Here is a 20,778-nt window from a genome sequence, read left to right as displayed (position 1 = left end):
TGATCACAGGAATTAATGTCACTTTGCCGTGTCAAGGTGGATTGATTATATATAACATATGTTTTCAGCGAGTGTCCAAGGTTTAGTTGTCGAGTTTGAATTGTGGAAGGGTAGGTTGCTCTGCACAGAAACGGTAACTTACTTATTCCGGTTGTAGGAGTGGGCTAGCATGTTGGACTTTCTCTTGTCTGTGCTTTCTAAAAATATAAAAGCACATTAAAGGTGCTGATGGGATCTACCCATGTTGCCTTCAAAAACCTCCAACAAGGTTTTATGCTTTTTGGTTTTGGGGAGATGAAACACTTTCACCAAAGACCATGTTGTGGCAGAATGGGAGCAAACAAGACCGCACCAGACCCTACTGGGGCCAAGCCTTTGGTCGCTACATGGTGGTCCAGCGTAGCGAGAGGTTACAGAGCGACGGAAATGTGTGTTTCAGTTGCAGAGAAAACTGCACAGGGCGTGTATCTGTATCTGTACCAATGGCCACGCTAATAAGGAAGCCTGCTCCTCTGTGACATCACAAAGGGCCTGTTATGACCACACCCTCTGAAACAGAGCGTTTTGAGCAATCCCAAATTTCTTTCTGGGCTCAAAAACCTAATTATCTGAAATGTTGGCATGGTTTAACACCATGTTTTATAGGTCCCTTTTAATATGCAGGTCACATTGCGTTATTTTTAGTTGTTTTTATATCTTTAGAATACACAGAAAAAAAAAAGACGTTCATGTTTCACATAAGGATTACAGATGATGGACAAAATCTTTGGAAAGTGCACTTTTCCTTTAAGAAAAGGCTGGATGTAGTCGATGTTAGACGTGAGTAGTAAGCAGTATATATTTGAAGATCATCAGTAAAACACTGCAAGGATGTGCTGTGACTTCTAAAGATGGCTCCCAGGGGAAGTAAACACAGAGAGAAGAGGCCAGGCGCCAAGACTGCGCCCTGAGGCAGGCCACAGTTCAGAGAAGATGCTGAGGAGGCGTGTTGGCCAAGTTGCATGGAGTAGCTTCTGTTTGACAGGTATGATAGAACCCTTTGTGGGCAGGACTGTTAATCCTCTGCTGGCATGGAAGTATGATCTAGTGCAGTTAGCGCTAAAAGCCACATCTAAAATACAGACCTTTTTCCAAAGTCAACAGTCAAACACATCATTTGAAACTTTAAAAAGTGCTGTCTGATTTGTCAGTATTGCAGTATTTTAAAGGATGGTCTGTAAGGTTTAAGGTTTTTTTCGGTAAGCATCTGTCTTTCCTCCTTTGTGAGTTCTTGAGTGGACCAGTCGCTCAGTGCAAGTTGAATTAAAAATGGATTAGAACTCATCAGGGCTAAAATGGCAATAAAACTCTGTGGTGCACAGCGCCGAGTCATTAAATGCTGCAGGGATCTGAGAGGCAGTGCCAGTCTTCATTGAGTGCACGCCTGCATTTGACAGTGACGCAGCGTGACGGAACATAGTGTGGAAGTGGTCACAAATGCATGCATTGCAGATTTCAGTGATGTTTAAGTTGAGATTGAAACCCAATCGAAAGCTTGTTTGTCAATACGGTATGGGTTCTGGGATAGACTCCAGCATGTATTGTGGTCCTGGTTGAAGACCTCACAGCTAGGAGACCAGGGTTCAATTCCACCCTCGGCCATCTCTGTGTGGAGTTTGTATGTTCTCCCTGTGCATGCGTGGGTTTTCTCCCATTCCAAAAACATGCTAGGTTAATTGGCCACTCCAAATTATCCATAGGTATGAATGTGAGTGTGAATGGTTGTTTGTCTATATGTGCCCTATGATTGGCTGGCGACCAGTCCAGGGTGTACCCCGCCTCTCGCCCGAAGACAGCTGGGATAGGCTCCAGCACCCCCGCGACCCTCGTGTGGAAAAAGCGGTAGAAAATGAATGAATGAATGAATAAAATATTAGCATAATAGCACGGCGGTCGAGTGGTTAGGGCGCAGACCTCACAGCTAGGACACCAGGGTTCAATCCCACCCTCGGCCATCTCTGTGTGGAGTTTGCATGTTCTCCCCGTGCATGCGTGGGTTTTCTCCAGGTACTCCGGTTTCCTCCCACATTCCAAAAACATGCTAGGTTAATTGGCGACCCAAATTGTCCATAGGTATGAATGTGAGTGTGAATGGTTGTTGTCTATATGTGCCCTGTGATTGGCTGGCCACCAGTCCAGGGTGTACCCCGCCTCTCGCCCAAAGACAGCTGGGATAGGCTCCACCCTCACCCTCGTGATGAAATATATCCACCACAGCGTCACGCAGACCTGCCCGCCTGACAAGCATCCTCTCCTGGCCTGGGGAGATGCATGCCGAAGCAAGCGATCGCCCTGACTTAGTTGGCTTGCAGGTAGAATCCCTGGACATTTCAGCTTCTTTCTCATGATTTATGGGCTTCTGGAGCCGGCGATTCACCTTGCAGGACCACGCTCTGTGGCTGCCTTATGCTTCCAGCACAGGCTGGGACCAAAAAACTATAAGTCAGCATGCTGATCGTGGCTACAAGAAGCTGAAAGGAGTTTGATCCTTCGGGTGGCTTGGGAATCTCCCGTAGAGATAAGGTGAGAAGCCTTGTCATCCGGGAGAGACTCAGACTCGAACCGGTGCTCTTCTGCGTTAAAAGGAGCCAGATGAGGTCTCCCTGGGGAGATGCTAAGGACACTTCTGACCAGTAGGAAACCTCGGGGAAGACCCAGGACACATTGGAGAGACTGTGTCTGGGGATTAGCCTGGGAATGCTTCTGGATCCGCTGGGAGGGGCTGGATGTCGGAAGTCGGGAGATGGAAGTCTGGGCTTCACTGCTTCGGCTTGACCCCCCAACCCGCCCTTGGATGGATGCATGGAATAAATAAGCCATAATAAGAACATATAACAGGTTTTAGAATCAAATCAAGACTGGAAATAAAACATTCATTCATTTTCTACCGCTTATCCTCACGAGGGTCGCGGGGTTGCTGGAGCCTATCCCAGCTGTCTTTGGGCGAGAGGCCGCTTACCTTTGTAGCATTTCAAGCTATTCATTGGACTTTGAATTTCAACGAATAAGTGTAAAGAACTTTGCCCACCATTCCCAATCCTTATGTGAAACACAAACTTTCCATTTTCTTTGCATTATAACACGAGAAAACGAGTTAATTTCAGCTAGCTAACAATGCTGTCATTGGGATACACCTATTACGACTATGAAGCCCTCTAAAAAAAAAACCTACCAACGTTGCATGGTTTGATATCCATGCTGTGATCATGCATTAACACATACTCTGATGATAACATGGAATAGTTGCAGTATCTTGCCGTATTTGGATGATTTAAAATACTACTCAAATTTCTTTCCTAAGTGCATTGATACACATACTTGTGCTAGTTCTGTCAACAGCAGCGACAACATTTACGATGTCCACTCTCCTTGGGATGGCTGTGTCTTCCAGCACAAGGGAAAAACCAAACCAGCATCTTGTTGAGTCTTTGTACCGTAATGGAGATCTACGTAGGTATCCACTCTCTGTTAGTCCATTTTTTTGTGAGGGCTATAGCATTAAAGTATTTCCCATGACATCCCTTGCTAGCTAGCTCATATTAACTTGTTTTCTCATGCTAGAATGCACAGAAAAGGGGAAGAAATATGTGTTCATGTTTCATATAAGGATTGGGAATGATGGGCAAAATTTCCCAAAAAGTGCACTTCCCCTGTGAGACAAATACTAATAAAAATAAAAAAAATTAACAATAATTCTTCATAAAATTTGGTTGTAGGTATTATGCAGAAAATATTTTTTTTGCAAGATTTGGCAGTAGACCCAGATTTGGTCTCGGATTTCTGTCATCCATCACAAACAGGAAGTCATGTTGGCCATCATCAGCTGTTAACCTTAATGACTCTTTGATCAGAAAGGTCCTAGCACTATTACGGGTGCGACTATTTGATGATCCGCACTTGAGTGTAAATTGCATTCTTGTCGCTATAGTGGAATAGTGTTTAGAAGACATTGGGTAAACAAAACATGACTTACGATTGTGTACCAACTTTGACGTAGTGCTCGTTCTTGTCTTGTTTTTCTTTTTTTGCAAGAAACCAAATGCCTCTTGTAAAGGCGTTCCTTCAAAGCAGTTATCAGTGCAATCAACACTGCAAAAAAAATTTTTTGTCCTAAAACTTTTGTGAACATCCAGCAGCAACACAACTTTTTGTGAACTGCTCATTCGTCATGCGTGGCGCCATCAATTATAAATCTAATTTTTGATAAATTACTGTTCACTTTCAAAAATCAAACAGTATAGTTGTAAAAAAATGCTTGACTTTTTCCAGAATTGAATGTTGTTCCATAAAAAAACAGTAATTGAAAGAGAATTTAAGTGACTCTCTAAACTTTTAAGAACGACTTTAATACCTCACAATGATATCTCATTAATAATGACTTTATTTCATTTTTCCCATTTTAAACGCCCCTGCTCTCCAGGAAAGATGACATATCCTTTCACTGTTCCAAATGTGGGTGCAATTTACTGCAAAGGTGTTAAAGAATAAATGATGTCGTGCAAAGCATAGCGGCCGCTAATAAGACTGCGGTGTATTTGTATACAGGATGTTGTCTTCCTTAAAAACACATTCTATCACTTTGTAGTACTGCTATTGTTGGACTGAGACCTTCTAAATATTCTAAATGTTCCGTGCATGTTAAGTTTAAAAAAAATGAACTAACGAGCTTTTAAAACCACATTTAACTCATCTCAATTAATCATTTTTTTTACACCGGCTTTTATTTTGACACATTTAACAGGAAATGTGTGCGTTGACGATTTAGTGCTTGACGTCGGTCTCCTGCATTGAGGGAAGAAGCCTCATCGTAGATTTCCAAACCTGGCCAAGGCAATTGAAAGACCTGCAAAGCCATCCCGTGATTAATGACACCGATAATTAATCATTAATCTATATTTACCTTCACATACAAGATTTGACGAAATGGGACGTCTTGAGTCGTCGTCGTGAAGCTGCTGGGATCACTCGGCGTCATCTGGATGGATGTAAAAACACAATCCTCTCGGCAGCACCTCGTTTATTTTGTCGTTTGGAATTATTCCTCCCGTCTTCCGTCTTCCATGCTGGAGGAACATCACGTTTATTCACCTGCTCCCATGACCTACTTTGTATGATGCGGAAAATATCTAGTGGGAGGCTGACAGCACCAAGCAGCCTGGGAGGACACACCGTCTGAAAGAAAGCCCTTACCTTTACCTATTTACCCTTTTACCCGTGGATCTTTTACCTTTTTTTTTTTTTTTTAATAGAATCCTTCCTGGGTGAGCGTGGAATGAGGATACAGGATGGACATGTTTTGGGAATTACTATTCATTCTCCAAGCCAACTGTCTTACATGCATATCAGGTGAGTCATTTTTCATGTTACCTCTATCATGACATGATTACATATTGCAGCTTTGACGGGCTTTGACGGGTTACGTGTCCGTGAAGCGATTTTTGGAAAGTGGATCAAAAAAAAAAAAACACCTGTCACACCTCCCGTTCAAACCTCCGCACCAAGGAGCCGTGGTACCCCAGGGGACGAGATTATAGACCCGCACAAGACCATTAACTTAGTGAGGAAAAGCACCGTTATTGGGGTCATCGTCCCATCAGTGGGAGAACTGGATCCTGCTGGGGTGAGGATGGTGGTGAGAACGGTGAAGGACCAAGGGATCATGATGTCAAGGGAGTTGGGAGCTGAGTTACCACGCTGGGACACAATCTGAGACTCGGGCCAATGTTATGTGGTCTCATGTGACCAACGTGGACTCGACGTGTTTAGACCTCCACCTAGTACTTTTTTGTGCAGTACTGCGATCGAATACCTATTCCCTTCGATCAAGTATTAATCCCTTTATAAACTTTTTATTCAAATCAACTCTAAACCTGTTGCTAACAAATAAATACATGGGAACCTTGGTTAGTGTTTGCCTTGGTGAGCAGTTTTTTTTGTTAACATTGAAAATTTCGCCTCGGTTTGCATGCGTTTTCAGTTAGTGTACAATATGTGCGTGTTCAAAGACGTATTTTTACATTTTTATAACTATAGTGCATTTACACGTTTTTTGTGCGAGAGGCTAACAGAGGTGATCATGATGCAACTCCCCGCTACTGCATCTGGCCTTCAGAGCAATTTTAAGCCATAAAAGTGGCCACTAGGTGGCAGAATATATCATAAGTATCGATACATATTGGCCCTATATCAACATAAAAATTTGATATCGGTATCAGATTTTTTTCCCCGATCATGAAAAACTGGAGATATGTCATGTTATAAATATCAGTGTTTGATTATATCAGTATCGGAAATTGTCCGTTTTTGTATCGGATATCGGACATCCCTAAATAAAGGCTTATCTTATCTTATTTGTGTTGCTCATGTTGGATATTTAATCTGTCACAAAAGCAAAAAAATATTTGTGTCAAATTATACTTGAAATGTATTCTCCCTTTTTTAGTTGGGAATTGATATTTTCCTGAAACTTACCAATGTTCTAACGCTGATTAGTAAAGAACCGAAAAAGGTAGAAACAAACTTTTTTCTTCTGATGAAAGAGAGGAGTCTAATCTTTCTATTGGTAGGTTCCATGTGTTCATAGACATAGAACACATAGAACTAAAATAGCCTGTACTGAAAAGGGATGCCCTTTCTTGCTGGCATCATTAGCTAGCTTAACAAAATGGAATTGGAAGTTTTTTTGGAATTGGAAGGCTGGCAGAATGGGATACAGAATAAAAACTGGAATAAAAAGCAGCAGTTGCAGTAAAACACATAAATGATAGATGACGGTGAAATGACAGAGTGTCGATATATTTTTTGTGAAAGTGTGTGTGTGTGTATGTGTGTGTCCTGTACACAACAAACAAGTGCCCTAAATCCCCAAACACTGTCAGGGCCCTGTCAGGAAAGCTGAATCTCCAGCTGCTAATCTGATAATCCGCTGCAGATGTATCCCACAACAGGGAGAGGAAGAGCAGACTTGCCAACATGTACACATTTTTCGTACACGGCATGCATTATTGACCCTCGAATAAATTTTTCTGCTCTCCAGGTACGCCCTTTTTGTTGCATTTCTGCGGTCCAAAAGAAATACTCACCATTAAGGATGTGATTGGTCATATTGTCTGTTACTTCCTGTCTATAAATGACTTGTTCAGAGGCGACTCACCAATAGGCAAACACCTTTGCAATAAAAATGAATGTTGTCAATAGGCCCATCACGATAATCCATTAATCGAATGATTAAAAAAAAAACAGGTCAATAACAATGACGACTTCAATAAACTTTCTCTGAATCACACAGGCTGGATGACAAGAGTGTTCACTCTGTATCAATCTGTTCAGATTGGTTTAATAGTGAAAGGAACGGAAAGAGTGAACCGTCATCTCATTTAGCTTCTTTGTGGAGGCGGGGCTACTAGTGAGTGGCTTCAGAGTGCTAGCAGTTAGCTCGGTTAGCTCAGTTTCTAAGGCCTGGTGTGCGAATATTTTGGTTTTAAACAAAACAAAACAATATGAGCGCTTGAACACTGACGACTGTCATGGACAGTATTCTTAAATGGGAAAAAAAAATACCAATGGAAAATAATAAAATATTTAGCACATTGTGAAAACGTGCGGACATGGAACGACAATCTTCTACCTACGCTATCGTCGACACTGCTAGCCATAAATAAGGTCTACACACCATATTTGCTTGCCCCGCCTTTAATTTTGATTATGGCACACATTCTCTCTCTCATGGTTTCCACAAGCTTCTGCAGAATTTATTTCTGTCCAGGGCTGCATTAATTTTTCACTAAGATCTTGTGTTGATGACAGGAGAGTCTCCCCCACCGTCCTTCCAATTTTTTATGAATGCAATGGACGGTCCCTAACCCGGTTTTATACCAGTTTCATCAAACCTCTTTATTTGTTTTCTTACTCTTGATGCATGCCAACACAATGCGAACACATGCTTGTTTACCAAATGACTCCAATGACTCCAATTGGTGCCAGCTGAAACATAATCACCCATGCAGTAATTATCCAATAGGAGGCACTTAACTATTTGCTGACTTAAAAAAAAAAAATCTTTAATCTTTTAGTAAACCAACATCAGTGTTGTGCCTCACTTTTTAATTCTTGTCTTTTTGGAATTGGAGCATTTTTACCAAGAAATTATTCTACGTAAAATTCTTCATTGGGAAAAAAAATTACAAAAATAATTTAAAGTGAAATAATGTATATAATAATAAAAAAATTTCTTCTCACTTTACAGCTCAGCAAAATCCACCAAAAATTCATGAAGGCTGGTGGGCATACAAGGAGGTGGTTCAGGGGAGCTTCGTTCCAGGTAAGCTTCAAATACGCTCCTGACCAAAATGTTAAGACCAGTTGAAAAAGGGCATTGATATTATTTCATCCATTTTGCACTGTTGGATCATAAGGAGGTTCTAAATAGAGCTTCAAAAATACAAACGGAAGAAATGGGAGTGAGACACAACTGGTAATGGTAATGGTTTTATTTCATTTGAACATGCATCAGATTACAATTGAGTGCATCCCATAATCAGTTCACAGTTCCACATGTCCAAAAGGAGTAGGAAGAAGCAAAGCTTATTAAATCCTACCCCTCCATCTGGTACTTTTACAATAAGTAACTGTTACATTTGTTCACTTCCTGCTTTCCTAATATAGTTTAAGGTTTTTTTTGTTTTTTTTTTCACAATATGACCATACGATGACATAATGTGTACCATAGTAAGTGTCAATATAGTGATATATATAGCACATCATGACTGGTTCAAGACTCTTCATCCTTGTATTTAGCAAACATCAACTGCTTGTATTGTTTCTTGAATTGGCTCATCGTTGTGCATTGTTTGAGGTCCTTACTCAATCCATTCCATAGTTTGATTCCACATACTGAAATGCTATGGCTTTTTAACGTAGTCCTAGCATAGAAGTGTTTCAAATGTACTTCTTCCCTGAGATCATATTTCTCCTCTCTTGTAGAGAAGTATTGGATGACATTTTTAGCTAATTGGTTATTTTTAGCCTTATGCATTATTCTAAAAACATGCTAGGTTAATTGGCCACTCCAAATTGTCCATAGGTATGAATGTGAGTGTGAATGGTTGTTTGTCTATATGTGCCCTGTGATTGGCTGGCCACCAGTCCAGGGTGTACCCGTCCTCTCGCCCAAAGACAGCTGGGATAGGCTCCAGCAACCTCCGCGACCCTCGTGAGGAAAAATCGGTAGAAAATGAATGAATGAATGAATGAAGAAATAAACAAGAAATATCTTAAAACACCAGCAGGTGATTGAATATGATCAATATTGAGTTGTATTCTGGTGCTAAACCATGCTAACGTTTCAGATAATGAGGTTTGATCATTTCGAAGTAGGTCCTGAAAGACATTTGGGATGGCTCTGAACGCTTTAAGAGAGTTTTTTCCAACACTGGCTCCCTGTGACGTCACAGTGAGTCGGGCTTCCTTATATGGGCGTGTGCTCCAGGTCTAGGACTGCCCACCCCACAGCTCTGCTTCGCTCTATTGACGGCTTTCTACGGGGCAAGGTCAGGAAGGGGTTGGAGTTGGTGACTCCCAGCAAAAGCGCTTTGGAAAATCCAAGGAAATACAGCTGGAATAGGTGCAGATTCTGCTTTCTGTGCAGGTTATTGTGTGTAGCTGCTCTATAGGAGTCCACAACTTAATACAAAAGGCCAAAAATGAGCATAATAGGCTCCCTTTTAAAACAACAAAGAACTAGGCTTTGTGGCTTGTCTTCTTCTCAGCAGCAGGGTCATCCTTGACCAGATTCCTAGTAGTCCTACACGGATTCCCCTTTCCCTGATATCTTTTCTCCGTAGCTGCAAAGTCCTGGTGGAATCCTTCCCCGTGCTCATCACTTACTTCTTCACAGATAGGAATGCAAAAAGTATATCTTCAGTGACATGTTGCAGGAGGTTTGCAACCAGCTGCTTATAATGATCTGCGTTGTCGTGACCAAGAAACTGGAAATGGAAAAATGGAAGTTTCTCACCTACTGGTGTAATAATATTGAGTAATCATAATAATATTGAGTCCTATAATATAGAGTATTGCTGCATGCAATCCGTAATGTTGAAGCCTATCATAACATTTGTTTCCTCCTTGCCCCACACATCATAAATCATTACCGCTTCCGTTCCACGCCATGTCAAACCCAAACAAAAAGTAATACAATAAGTATAAAAACTCTTCATATTCTGTTCCATTTTCCCATTTACGTCTTCATTAGCGGAGCAAGTGAAGCAGAGAGGTGATGAAAAGTAAAATAAATGTTAATATGTATTCATTCAACTGTATTATTCCAATCACGTTGAACATTTTCTTTAGTAAATATTCACATTTCCTGAACAAATATAGTGCAGAAACCCAAGATGAGGCTGCCTCGTGCGTCTCTTCTTGGCTTAGAGCGCAAGCCCTGCCGACCATCTGAGTTGGATCATGGCGGGTGCCAGTTTCTGTCTGTCAGCGTGTCGCCAATAATATACCCATCCATCCGTTTTCTATACCGCTTATCCTATGCTGGAGCCTATCCCAGCTGTCTTGGGGTGGGAGGCGGGGTGCATGTTATGTTGCAGAAACATTTATTACGCACCATGACTGTCTTTAAAGTAGGTCTGACTAATCAGTATCAGGGGGCGGGGCATGCGTGAGCAAGAATGTGCTTGTCACTGCTGTCTTTCATTCATTCACTCATTCATTCATTTTTTACCGCTTATCCTCACGAGGATCACGGGGGTGCTGGAGCCTATCCCAGCTGTCTTTGGGCGAGAGGCGGGGTACACCCTGGACTGGTGGTCAGCCAATCACAGGGCACATATAGTCAACAAAAAAACAACCATTCACACTCACATTCATACCTATGGACAATTTGGAGTCGCTAATTAACCTAGCATGTTTTTTGGAATGTGGGAGGACACCGGAGTACCCACACATGCACAGGGAGAACATGCAAACTCCACACAGAGACGGCCGAGGGTGGAATTGAACCCTGGTCTCCTAGCTGTGAGGTCTGCGCGCTAACCACTAGACCACTGTGCAGCCTGCTGTCTTTCAATAGGGAGCAAAAACCAGCATTTTATTTTGACAGCAGCAGCTGGAGAACAGGAAGTACTGTACTAGACTTTTTACTGCTGTGCTGAATGAATGAATTTCATAGACATAGACATAATACCACAAACGTTAATGACGAAGAAATATTTGTGTAAACCTCTTTTTGTCCAATTGGGTGTTGTGTTGCAGTGCCGTCTTTCTGGGGCCTGGTGAACTCCGCCTGGAACCTGTGCTCCGTGGGGAAGAGGCAATCACCAGTCAACATTGAGACCAGCCACATGATTTTTGACCCGTATCTCAAGTCCATGAAATTGAACACAGGTGGACAAAAGGTAAAGTCAAAGCCCCCTGATGATGATATTGATTATTTACCGACATTTCCTTACTTGCTTACATTGAAATCACAAGTTGAGCATCCTTCCAAAAAATATTGAAACACAACTTATTTGTAGTATTCTGGCCAGTAGGAATGTTTGTTACATGACATTACTTCTTCTCCCATTCTGTGTGGAAGTGGTAAGATTTTCCCTTCTTACTTATTCTTAAGTGTTTCAAACACAGTGGGGACTAAGTAAATGAGAGAGGCTAACTGGTTAGCGCGGTAGCTTGCTATGCTAGCGACGGCCGTTTCTTGTGTCCCTGCAGTGATCCCGTAGCCTGTGCATTACAGTTGAGCAACAAAAAATAATAGCAGTGTAAAGGAGACTATAGGGGTGTTATTTCATGTCTGCAGGACTCTAATAATGGTAAATATTAGATTTTGAACGTCATAAACAAGTTTTCTATGCCCTAACTATGAAAATATTACATGTATTAATACTGTATTAATCATAATGAATGATAATAATAACAATAATCATAATAATATGATGATGATAATAACAACAACAATATTATTATTGTTATTATCATCATTATTATTATTATGATAATAATAATAATAATACTCATAATCATAATCATAATAATCATAATAATAATATGATGATGATAATATCAACAACAATATTATTATTGTTATTGTTATTATCATAATTATTATGATTATGATTATTATTATTATTAACAACAATAATAATAATAATAAAATAAATAAATAAATGTATTAATACTGGAGTCCTACGACATAATATTGTGAATTCATTCCCATATTATTACTTTTTTCCCAGCCTACGTTCCCCCAAAATATAAATATATATAAAATATAATATAAATATTTTTTTATTTCTCATATTTTTTCTTTAATATTTTCAACTGTAATGCTACAAAAATATTTTTTTTATTTTTGCTAGAATTAGCCTTTTTTGCTTTTAATATTTTGACTTTATTCTCATAAAATTACAGCAGTTTTTTGGTTTTAATTTAGTTCCGCGTTCTTCTTGTAAATTTCAAGTGACTTTATTCCCATACAACTTCCACGAAAGACCGCTTTTCCTTGCGTTTACTTCTTCAGGTGAGGGGTACGATGTATAACACAGGCCGCCATGTTTCTGTGCGCTTGGACAAGGAGCATCTGGTTAATATCTCTGGTGGGCCGATGATGTACAGCCATCGTCTGGAGGAGATCCGGCTCCACTTCGGTAGTGAGGACAATCTGGGTTCTGAACACCTTCTCAATGGGCAGGCCTTCTCTGGAGAGGTGAGTGCAAGAGGGCTCCTATCAAAAAAAACCAAAACACTGGTACCAGCAGTGCTCCAGTACCTTCTCACTTCTCTCTGGAAGTCGACATTAGAGACAAATAACTTTGGTCTTGTTTTGAGAGCCATCTGCCAGGGGTTTGAAGCTAAACGTAACCTTCATAATACCCAATTCCTTTCTCAATTTCGGCTCAATATATGTTCCCGCCGGTGGCTCCACATCCGCCGCTGGTGTGGGCCGATGGTCAGGCTTCCCTGATGGTCACTTGTCAATCACTGAATAGTATAGTATAGACAAACCACCATTCACACTCGCATTCACACCTATGGACTATTTGGAGTTCACAATAACGCGCCGGAAGCCAGAGAAGACCCACGCAAGCACGAGGAGAGCATGCTAACTGAGATTCAAACCTTTGATCTCCAGGCTGTGAGGCCAGAATGCTAACCAGCAACGCTAATCACCGCGCAGCTAGTAGACAAATGATCAACGCCAAGTAAAGTAAAGGGGAAAGGGGCTTAGGTCGTGTCTCCTATGTACAGAATGGAGGCAGGAAAAGTCCATTTCCTATGTTATAGTATTTTTACATCACATATATTACTAATAGCGAGTGGTTAGCGGACCTCACCGCTAGGAGACCCGAGTTCAATCCCACCCTCGGCCATCTCTGTGTGGAGTTTGCATGTTCTCCCTGTGCATGCGTGGGTTTTCTCCGGGTACTCCGGTTTCCTCCCACATTCCAAAAACATGCTAGGTTAATTGGCCACTCCAAATTGTCCATAGGTATGAATGTGAGTGTGAATGGTTGTTTGTCTATATGTGCCCTGTGATTGGCTGGCTGGCGACCAGTCCAGGGTGTACCCCGCCTCTCTCGTCCAAAGACAGCTGGGATAGGCTCCAGCACCCCCCCAGCGACCCTTGTGACGATAAGCGGTCGAAAATGAAAGAATATTACAACTTCCTATAGCCAATTTTTTCTTGAATATTTCAACATTCTGGTTGCACGGTGGGCGAGTGGTTAGCGTGCAGGCCACACAGCTAGGAGACCCAAGTTCGAATCCACCATCTATGTGTGGGGTTTGCATGTTCTCCCTGTGCATGCGTGGGTTTTCTGCGGGTACTCCGGTTTCCTCCCACATTCCAAAAACATGCTAGGTTAATTGGCCACTCCAAATTGTCCATAGGTATGAATGTGAGTGTGAATGGTTGTTTGTCTATATGTGCCCTGTGATTGGCTGGCCACCAGTCCAGGGTGTACCCCGCCTCTCTCGTCCGAAGACAGCTGGGATAGGCTCCAGCACCCCCGCGACCCTTGTGGTGATAAGCGGTAGAAAACGAAAGAATATTACAACTTCCTATAGCCAATTTTTTCTTGAATATTTCAACGTTCTGGTTGCACGGCGGTCGAGTGGTTAGCGTGCAGGCCAAACAGGTAGGAGACCCAAGTTCGAAATGAGTTTTTTCTCCGTAGAGATAAGCTGAGAAGGGAGTAGAACTGCTGCTCCTCCGATAGGAGGCCTTGGGGTAGACCCAGGGCACGTTGGCTTAGGAACCCTCCCAGGATCCAAGCTGGGGAAAGGGAGGTCTGGGTTTCTTTGCTTAGGCTGCTGCCCCTGCGACCCGACCTCGGGTAGAAGATGGATGGATGGCTTTCAGTCATAAATAATAAAAGATTGTTGCACTGAACAAGTAGCTTCATTATATTGAAAATAATGTTTTTTCCTCTCACTTACAGGTTCAGCTAATTCACTACAATCACGAACTGTATACAAATTATACTGAAGCTGCCAAAAGCCCGAATGGACTTGTCATTGTGTCTATATTCATGAAGGTGAGTTTGAACACCTTTAGATTGCAAAGTTAAAGACTAGCATATTTGCTATGGTGCCGCATCAGTAGCCCATATTAACTGTAATAAGAAGTTGAAATGCCGGAACATGTACTCATAAAGACATGAGTGACATGTATGTGCCGTCACGTTTGGCACATTTGATGCGGGTCAATAACCACCACATCGTGTTATTGCGCATGTCAGATCTTGTCTCGTTACGACGCCATTTAAACATCCATCCCTGTAAAAACTATTCATTTATAAATAATTGCTGTTTCCTGGTTGATTATGGCCTATTATTAGTTATTATTCTTGGCTTAAACTAAGTATTTTCAACCTTAAAATGACTAAATGAAACTTAACTAAAGAAATAGCATGCAGATACAAGGCAGTAGAAGCATTCTAATTGTGAATGCAGTGTAGTACATTGGCCACAAGGTGTCATTGTTCAGTGAGACAGGCTTATTTTGTCTACTCCATTGGCTAATACTGGTGTAAAGTCATTTGTGTGAGTCTATATTATTGTATTTATGTGGTATTTTAGTAGTACAAATGTAAAGGTGACAATATGGGTGTTATTTAATGTATTGACGACCCTAACGAAAGATAGTAAAAATATTTTCTATGCCATAACTACAAAAATTTTCAATTTCTTTATATTGAATGGTGGAAATTCACTTATCGGTCCAGAACCAGTTAACCGAAGTAACCGATGGACGACTGCAGTTCACTCTACATGCACGAGTAAACGGGATATTCTAAAATTTAATTGGTCACTTCCAGGTTTTGGGTCTTCACTGCTGTGTTTTCTATATTAAATGTACTTTAAAACAGGGGTCTCAAACTCAATTTACCTGGGGGCCACTGGAGCTAGGGTCTGGGCAAGGCTGGGCCGCATCAGGTTTATTTATTAAAAACAGAAAAATATTTTTTCAGTGCTTTGGTTCCGATTTTCTACAATAAAAGCGCTGATAAAACATTCCTTTGTTCTCAAATATCTTAATTTTTATTTTTCTGCACAAAATAAGATGAAAAATAAATAAACAAATCAGGAATAAAGAAAATCAACCAATCAGTAATAAATAAATATAATAATAATAATAATAAAATAATAAATAATAAAAACTTAAGAAACCACATATAATTGGTGGGTAGACAAATTATTTTTTTCAGATTAAAATGAACAAAGCATTATTAGAGCCCTGTAGACATGACAAAACACGACTATAGTCACATTTATACTCTTTTTATTTACAACATATTGCGCAACTGCAGGGTCTTGAGACACATGCTAACTCGCAAACTAGAGAGCTAGCGACCTAAACGGTAGCCTTCAAGTTATTTCCTTTAAACTTAAATAGCCAAAAACTTACCACTTCCACACGGATAGGGAGGATAACTATTAACAGTTATTTAACCTTTAACATGAACATTAATCAAACGTAATAATTTTTTCTGGGTACATGATACCATACAGCATCCATATCAAACTTGCGCGGGCCGCACTAACATTAAACTTTCATATCAAGGCGGGGGCCGCGTGTTTGAGACCCCTGCTTTAAAAAGAACAGTGCCATCTGACAAAGACTTTTGTTTTGTTTGTCCAGATAGCTGAAACATCCAACTCTTTCCTGAATCGATTGCTGAACCGAGACACCATCACAAGGGTAACATATAAAAGTAAGTGGTTATTTTTCTTTTTTACTCCGTTTTCATGTATTGAAAGGGTTTATTCTCAAGCACAATGATGAAGTCTCATAGAGTCAGAAGGATTTGTTGACCTCAACATGCAGAAAACGAGAATACAGGGCGAAACAAAACATGACCTACCTGTAGTGAAGACCTGGAACACGCTAACGGCTGATGTTGCTTGGTTACTAGGCTGAAAGCATGGCTGTAAATGGCATGGTGTTTGAAAAGAAATGGAATAACGGGTCACATGGCCTCATGACTATAACAATGTTGATGTTCAAAATGGCCACAATTGGTTGATGATGATGTTGCTGTTCTGGACAACGCTAGGACTGAATTGTCGGATTGTTGGTACTGAGGACTGCTGCTGGTGCAGCACTCGGTTCGGCAATATAAAAAAAAAAAGACTTACTAGATGCTACTTGCACGGTTTCTGGCAGCCATTTTAGTTTTTTGTTGGTCTTTTGGATGAAAATTAGTCATTAGTTCTATGTGTGATGTTTTAGTCCAGATTTAGTAGTCGAAAACAAAAAAAGCCTTAAGTCGCCATTGCATGTCTAACAGGATGGAGCGAATAAAGGTTATCCTCACATCTCATGTGGAAGTGGTAAGTTTATAGCTTTTTAAGTTTCGAAAAAAATAAATTTGCTTGCTAGCCATCTCAAGTCCCTGCAGTGTGAGAATTACTAAACATGAGAATAAAACATGCTATACTTTCTATGCTGTAATACAAAAATATAATATTTATTAACATTTATTAATATATCGCAGAATGTCATTTATTGGAACAAATGTATATTATTGCTACAATTTTGCCTTGGCTTACGTCTGGTTTGTTAACATAGCATCACACGGCAAAGATCAAATTGCGATACTTGCATGTGATTGTGCAAAGCATTGTGGGCCAAGGATGCCACTTAAGGAAAACAGTGATATACATACAACGTAACAAACGCATGGGGATTTGTGTTCGTGGCGCAGCGCAAAGTAGCGCAGGGCGGCGCAGCATGGTGCAGCATGGCGCACCCCACAAAGTGGTCATTTTGTGCAGCGCACCATTGCGCCGATATGGGCGTGGCGGCACATCAGGGGAGGTGTCCACAAAATTTCGTGACAAAATCTTCAACCTGGTTTATTCTGCGTGTAGGCTAATTATTTTTGCATCATTTTATGCATATATAACTATAATTATTATGTGTAAAATGTGTTTTGTGTTGACATTTTCGGGTGTCTGGAATTGATGAATTGGATATACATTATTTTCTATGGGAAGATTTGCTTTGGTTAGAGTTTGTTTTGGTTTGAGTCGGACCTTCTGGAACAGATGAATGATGTTAACCAAAGCATCACTGTAATTTAGATCATGCGTAAAAACATGATGGTGTAAGATGGAGGTGAAGGTCAAAAAGGCATTTTATGGGGGTGCCCATTCACTTTTCACGGAATGCATCCTCAGCGATTAGTAGAGCTCTTCTATTGTTGAAAGTTCATTTTCTTCTACCTGACCATTGACCATCCTGTTTTTGTCTTCTGACTGATTTTTTTTTCTCTCCGCAGATGATGCTTATCTTCTGACTGGACTAAACATTGAGGAGATCTATCCAGAGACGAGTAGTTTCATCACTTACGATGGGTCAATGACCATCCCCCCATGCTTTGAGACCGCCACGTGGATACTGATGAACAAACCAGTTTACGTCACACGCATGCAGGTGAGCCTATCTACTCTGGCAAGATCAAAAATGGAGATAACAGAGCAGACTTCTCCTTCTCAGATGCACTCCTTGCGCCTTTTGAGTCAAAACCAGCCGTCTCAGATCTTCCTGAGCATGAGTGACAACGTCCGCCCGATTCAGCCTCTGATCAACCGCTGCATCCGCACCAATATCAACTTCAGCATGCAGGGCAAAGACTGCCCCAACAACAGGGTTCATAAGCTGCAGTACAGAGGTAAAGTGATTTTAATGGATGAATATTTAATATTTAACAGAATATTTAACATACACATACAGCTGTACAAGCCCCTCCCTCACTGTACAGCTGCTCCACAGCTGCATCATCCATTTTGATGGATGGATGGATGAATATTTAATATTTAACAGAATATTTAACATACACATACAGCTGTACAAGCCCCTCCCTCACTGTACAGCTGCTCCACAGATGCATCATCCATTTTGATGGGTGGATGAATATTTAATATTTAACATTCACATACAGCCGTACAAGCCCTTCCCTCACTGTACAGCTGCTCCACAGCTGCATCATCCATTTTGATGGATGGATGGACGAATATTTAATATTTAACAGAATATTTAACATACACATACAGCCGTACAAGCCCTTCCCTCACTGTACAGCTGCTCCACAGCGCATCATCCATTTTGATGGATGGATGGATGGATGAATATTTAATATCTAACAGAATATTTAACATTCACATACAGCCGTACAAGCCCTTCCCTCACTGTACAGCTGCTCCACTGCTGCATCATCCATTTTGATGGGTGGATGAATATTTAATATTTAACATTCACATACAGCCGTACAAGCCCTTCCCTCACTGTACAGCTGCTCCACTGCTGCATCATCAATTTTGATGGGTGGATGAATATTTAATATTGAACATTCACATACAGCCGTACAAGCCCTTCCCTCACTGTACAGCTGCTCCATAGCTGCATCATCCATTTTGATGGATGGATGGACGAATATTTAATATTTAACAGAATATTTAACATACACATACAGCCGTACAAGCCCTTCCCTCATCACTGTACAGCTGCTCCACAGCTGCATCATCCATTTTGATGGATGGATGGACGAATATTTAATATTTAACAGAATATTTAACATTCACATACAGCCGTACAAGCCCTTCCCTCATCACTGTACAGCTGCTCCACAGCTGCATCATCCATTCTGATGGGTGGATGAAGATTTAATATTGAACATTCACATGCAGCCATACAAGCCCTTCCCTCACTGTACAGCTGCTCCACTGCTGCATCATCCATTTTGATGGGTGGATGAATATTTAATATTTAACATTCACATACAGCCGTACAAGCCCTTCCCTCACTGTACAGCTGCTCCACAGCTGCATCATCCATTTTGATGGAGGGATGGACGAATATTTAATATTTAACAGAATATTTAACATACACATACAGCCGTACAAGCCCTTCCCTCATCACTGTACAGCTGCTCCACAGCTGCATCATCCATTTTGATGGGTGGATGAAGATTTAATATTGAACATTCACATACAGCCATACAAGCCCTTCCCTCACTGTACAGCTGCTCCACAGCTGCATCATCCATTTTGATGGATGGATGGATGAATATTTAATATTTAACAGAATATTTAACATACACATACAGCCGTACAAGCCCTTCCCTCACTGTACAGCTGCTCCACAGCTGCATCAGACATTTAGAATCAACATCCGACATTTTGATGGATGGATGGATGGTTGGATGGATGGATGGACGGAGTCTCTGCTATGAACCACATTTTTAACACATTTGAAATATGCAGTGCTTCGAGAAACCATCATGACGGGTTTCTCTTGTAACCTACGGCAACGGCAGCATATAATGAGGAGTCAAAATGCAGCCTCGCGCACTACACAGCACAGTTCCTTGTTTTCCACCAATCACGGCACCGTCTCACCCAGGCAATTTGAGTGCACTCACACCGAGAAGCACGTCAAAATGCTATGCACTGTCCGTACGCAGATGTTGCTAAAACTGAAGCTAAATCCTACTTTTGTTTTCTCTTCTCTTCCAGTGAATGAATGGTTACTAAAATAGGATAAATCCGAAGAGCACAAGTGTCTGAGGTGACAAAAGGACAGCGACGCAAAGCAACTGGGGGACCACTGAACAACCATGGCGTGTCTCTCTCGATGTGATGGCAATGATTATTGATTGTATCCAAACATAGGGAACTTTGTAAAGTATGCAGAGTGGCTCTGCCTTTTTTACAGAACTGTAAAGAATATTTAACATACACATACAGCCAAGCCCTTCCCTCACTGTACAGCTGCTCCACAGCTGCATCAGACATTTTGAATCTACATCCGACATTTTGATACTAATGTGTTTTTTGTCAGAAAAATCGAGAACTTAATGGATTTATTTCATATTTTCTTTCTACCTTTAAATTGAAAAAAATATGTTTCATTTCTTCCGACACAAAACTTTTGAAAGGTACATATTTCAAGTTTTCTACAGCCCCAGAGCATCAAGTATTCTGGTCATATTTGTGTGTATTTTCATTCTAAGTGTAGCAAAAAGCTTATTATGTTTAAAAAGTAATGCATATTATTTTAAATATGTTATTGAAAAGTATTTTTAAAAAAAGAGATAAACATTGAAAGGTGTTGGCACAATTAGAACACCGCAGCAACATAAGTTGATGTATTTTTTCCTTTATAAATGACAGTTGTCATACACTGTTTGAATAATCTTATCAGCCCAATAAATTGGTCTGAAGCCA

The 20,778-nt window shown here is 40.9% G+C and overlaps 1 protein-coding gene across 3 annotated transcripts in view; it reads left to right on the top strand.

Moving 5' to 3' along the window:
- Positions 1-20,778, top strand: part of ca10a (carbonic anhydrase Xa) — a 22,562-nt gene extending 1,784 nt beyond the window's left edge. The window contains exons 1-10 of one of the 3 annotated variants that reach the window (XM_058061607.1): positions 4,800-5,024; positions 5,289-5,385; positions 8,285-8,359; positions 11,302-11,444; positions 12,566-12,751; positions 14,487-14,582; positions 16,190-16,262; positions 17,832-17,986; positions 18,050-18,224; positions 20,068-20,778. In XM_058061607.1, the coding sequence (XP_057917590.1) occupies positions 5,325-5,385; positions 8,285-8,359; positions 11,302-11,444; positions 12,566-12,751; positions 14,487-14,582; positions 16,190-16,262; positions 17,832-17,986; positions 18,050-18,224; positions 20,068-20,090 (987 nt within the window). In that variant the 5' untranslated portion in view covers positions 4,800-5,024; positions 5,289-5,324 and the 3' untranslated portion in view covers positions 20,091-20,778. Of the gene's footprint in view, positions 1-4,799; positions 5,218-5,288; positions 5,386-8,284; positions 8,360-11,301; positions 11,445-12,565; positions 12,752-14,486; positions 14,583-16,189; positions 16,263-17,831; positions 17,987-18,049; positions 18,225-20,067 lie in introns of those variants that run through there. The other 2 variants (XM_058061604.1, XM_058061605.1) reach the window with 2 other exon arrangements.

Source organism: Doryrhamphus excisus, chromosome 22, assembly GCF_030265055.1.
Source record: "Doryrhamphus excisus isolate RoL2022-K1 chromosome 22, RoL_Dexc_1.0, whole genome shotgun sequence".
Classification (NCBI taxonomy): domain Eukaryota; kingdom Metazoa; phylum Chordata; class Actinopteri; order Syngnathiformes; family Syngnathidae; genus Doryrhamphus; species Doryrhamphus excisus.
This window is presented reverse-complemented; position numbering and strand designations above follow the sequence as displayed.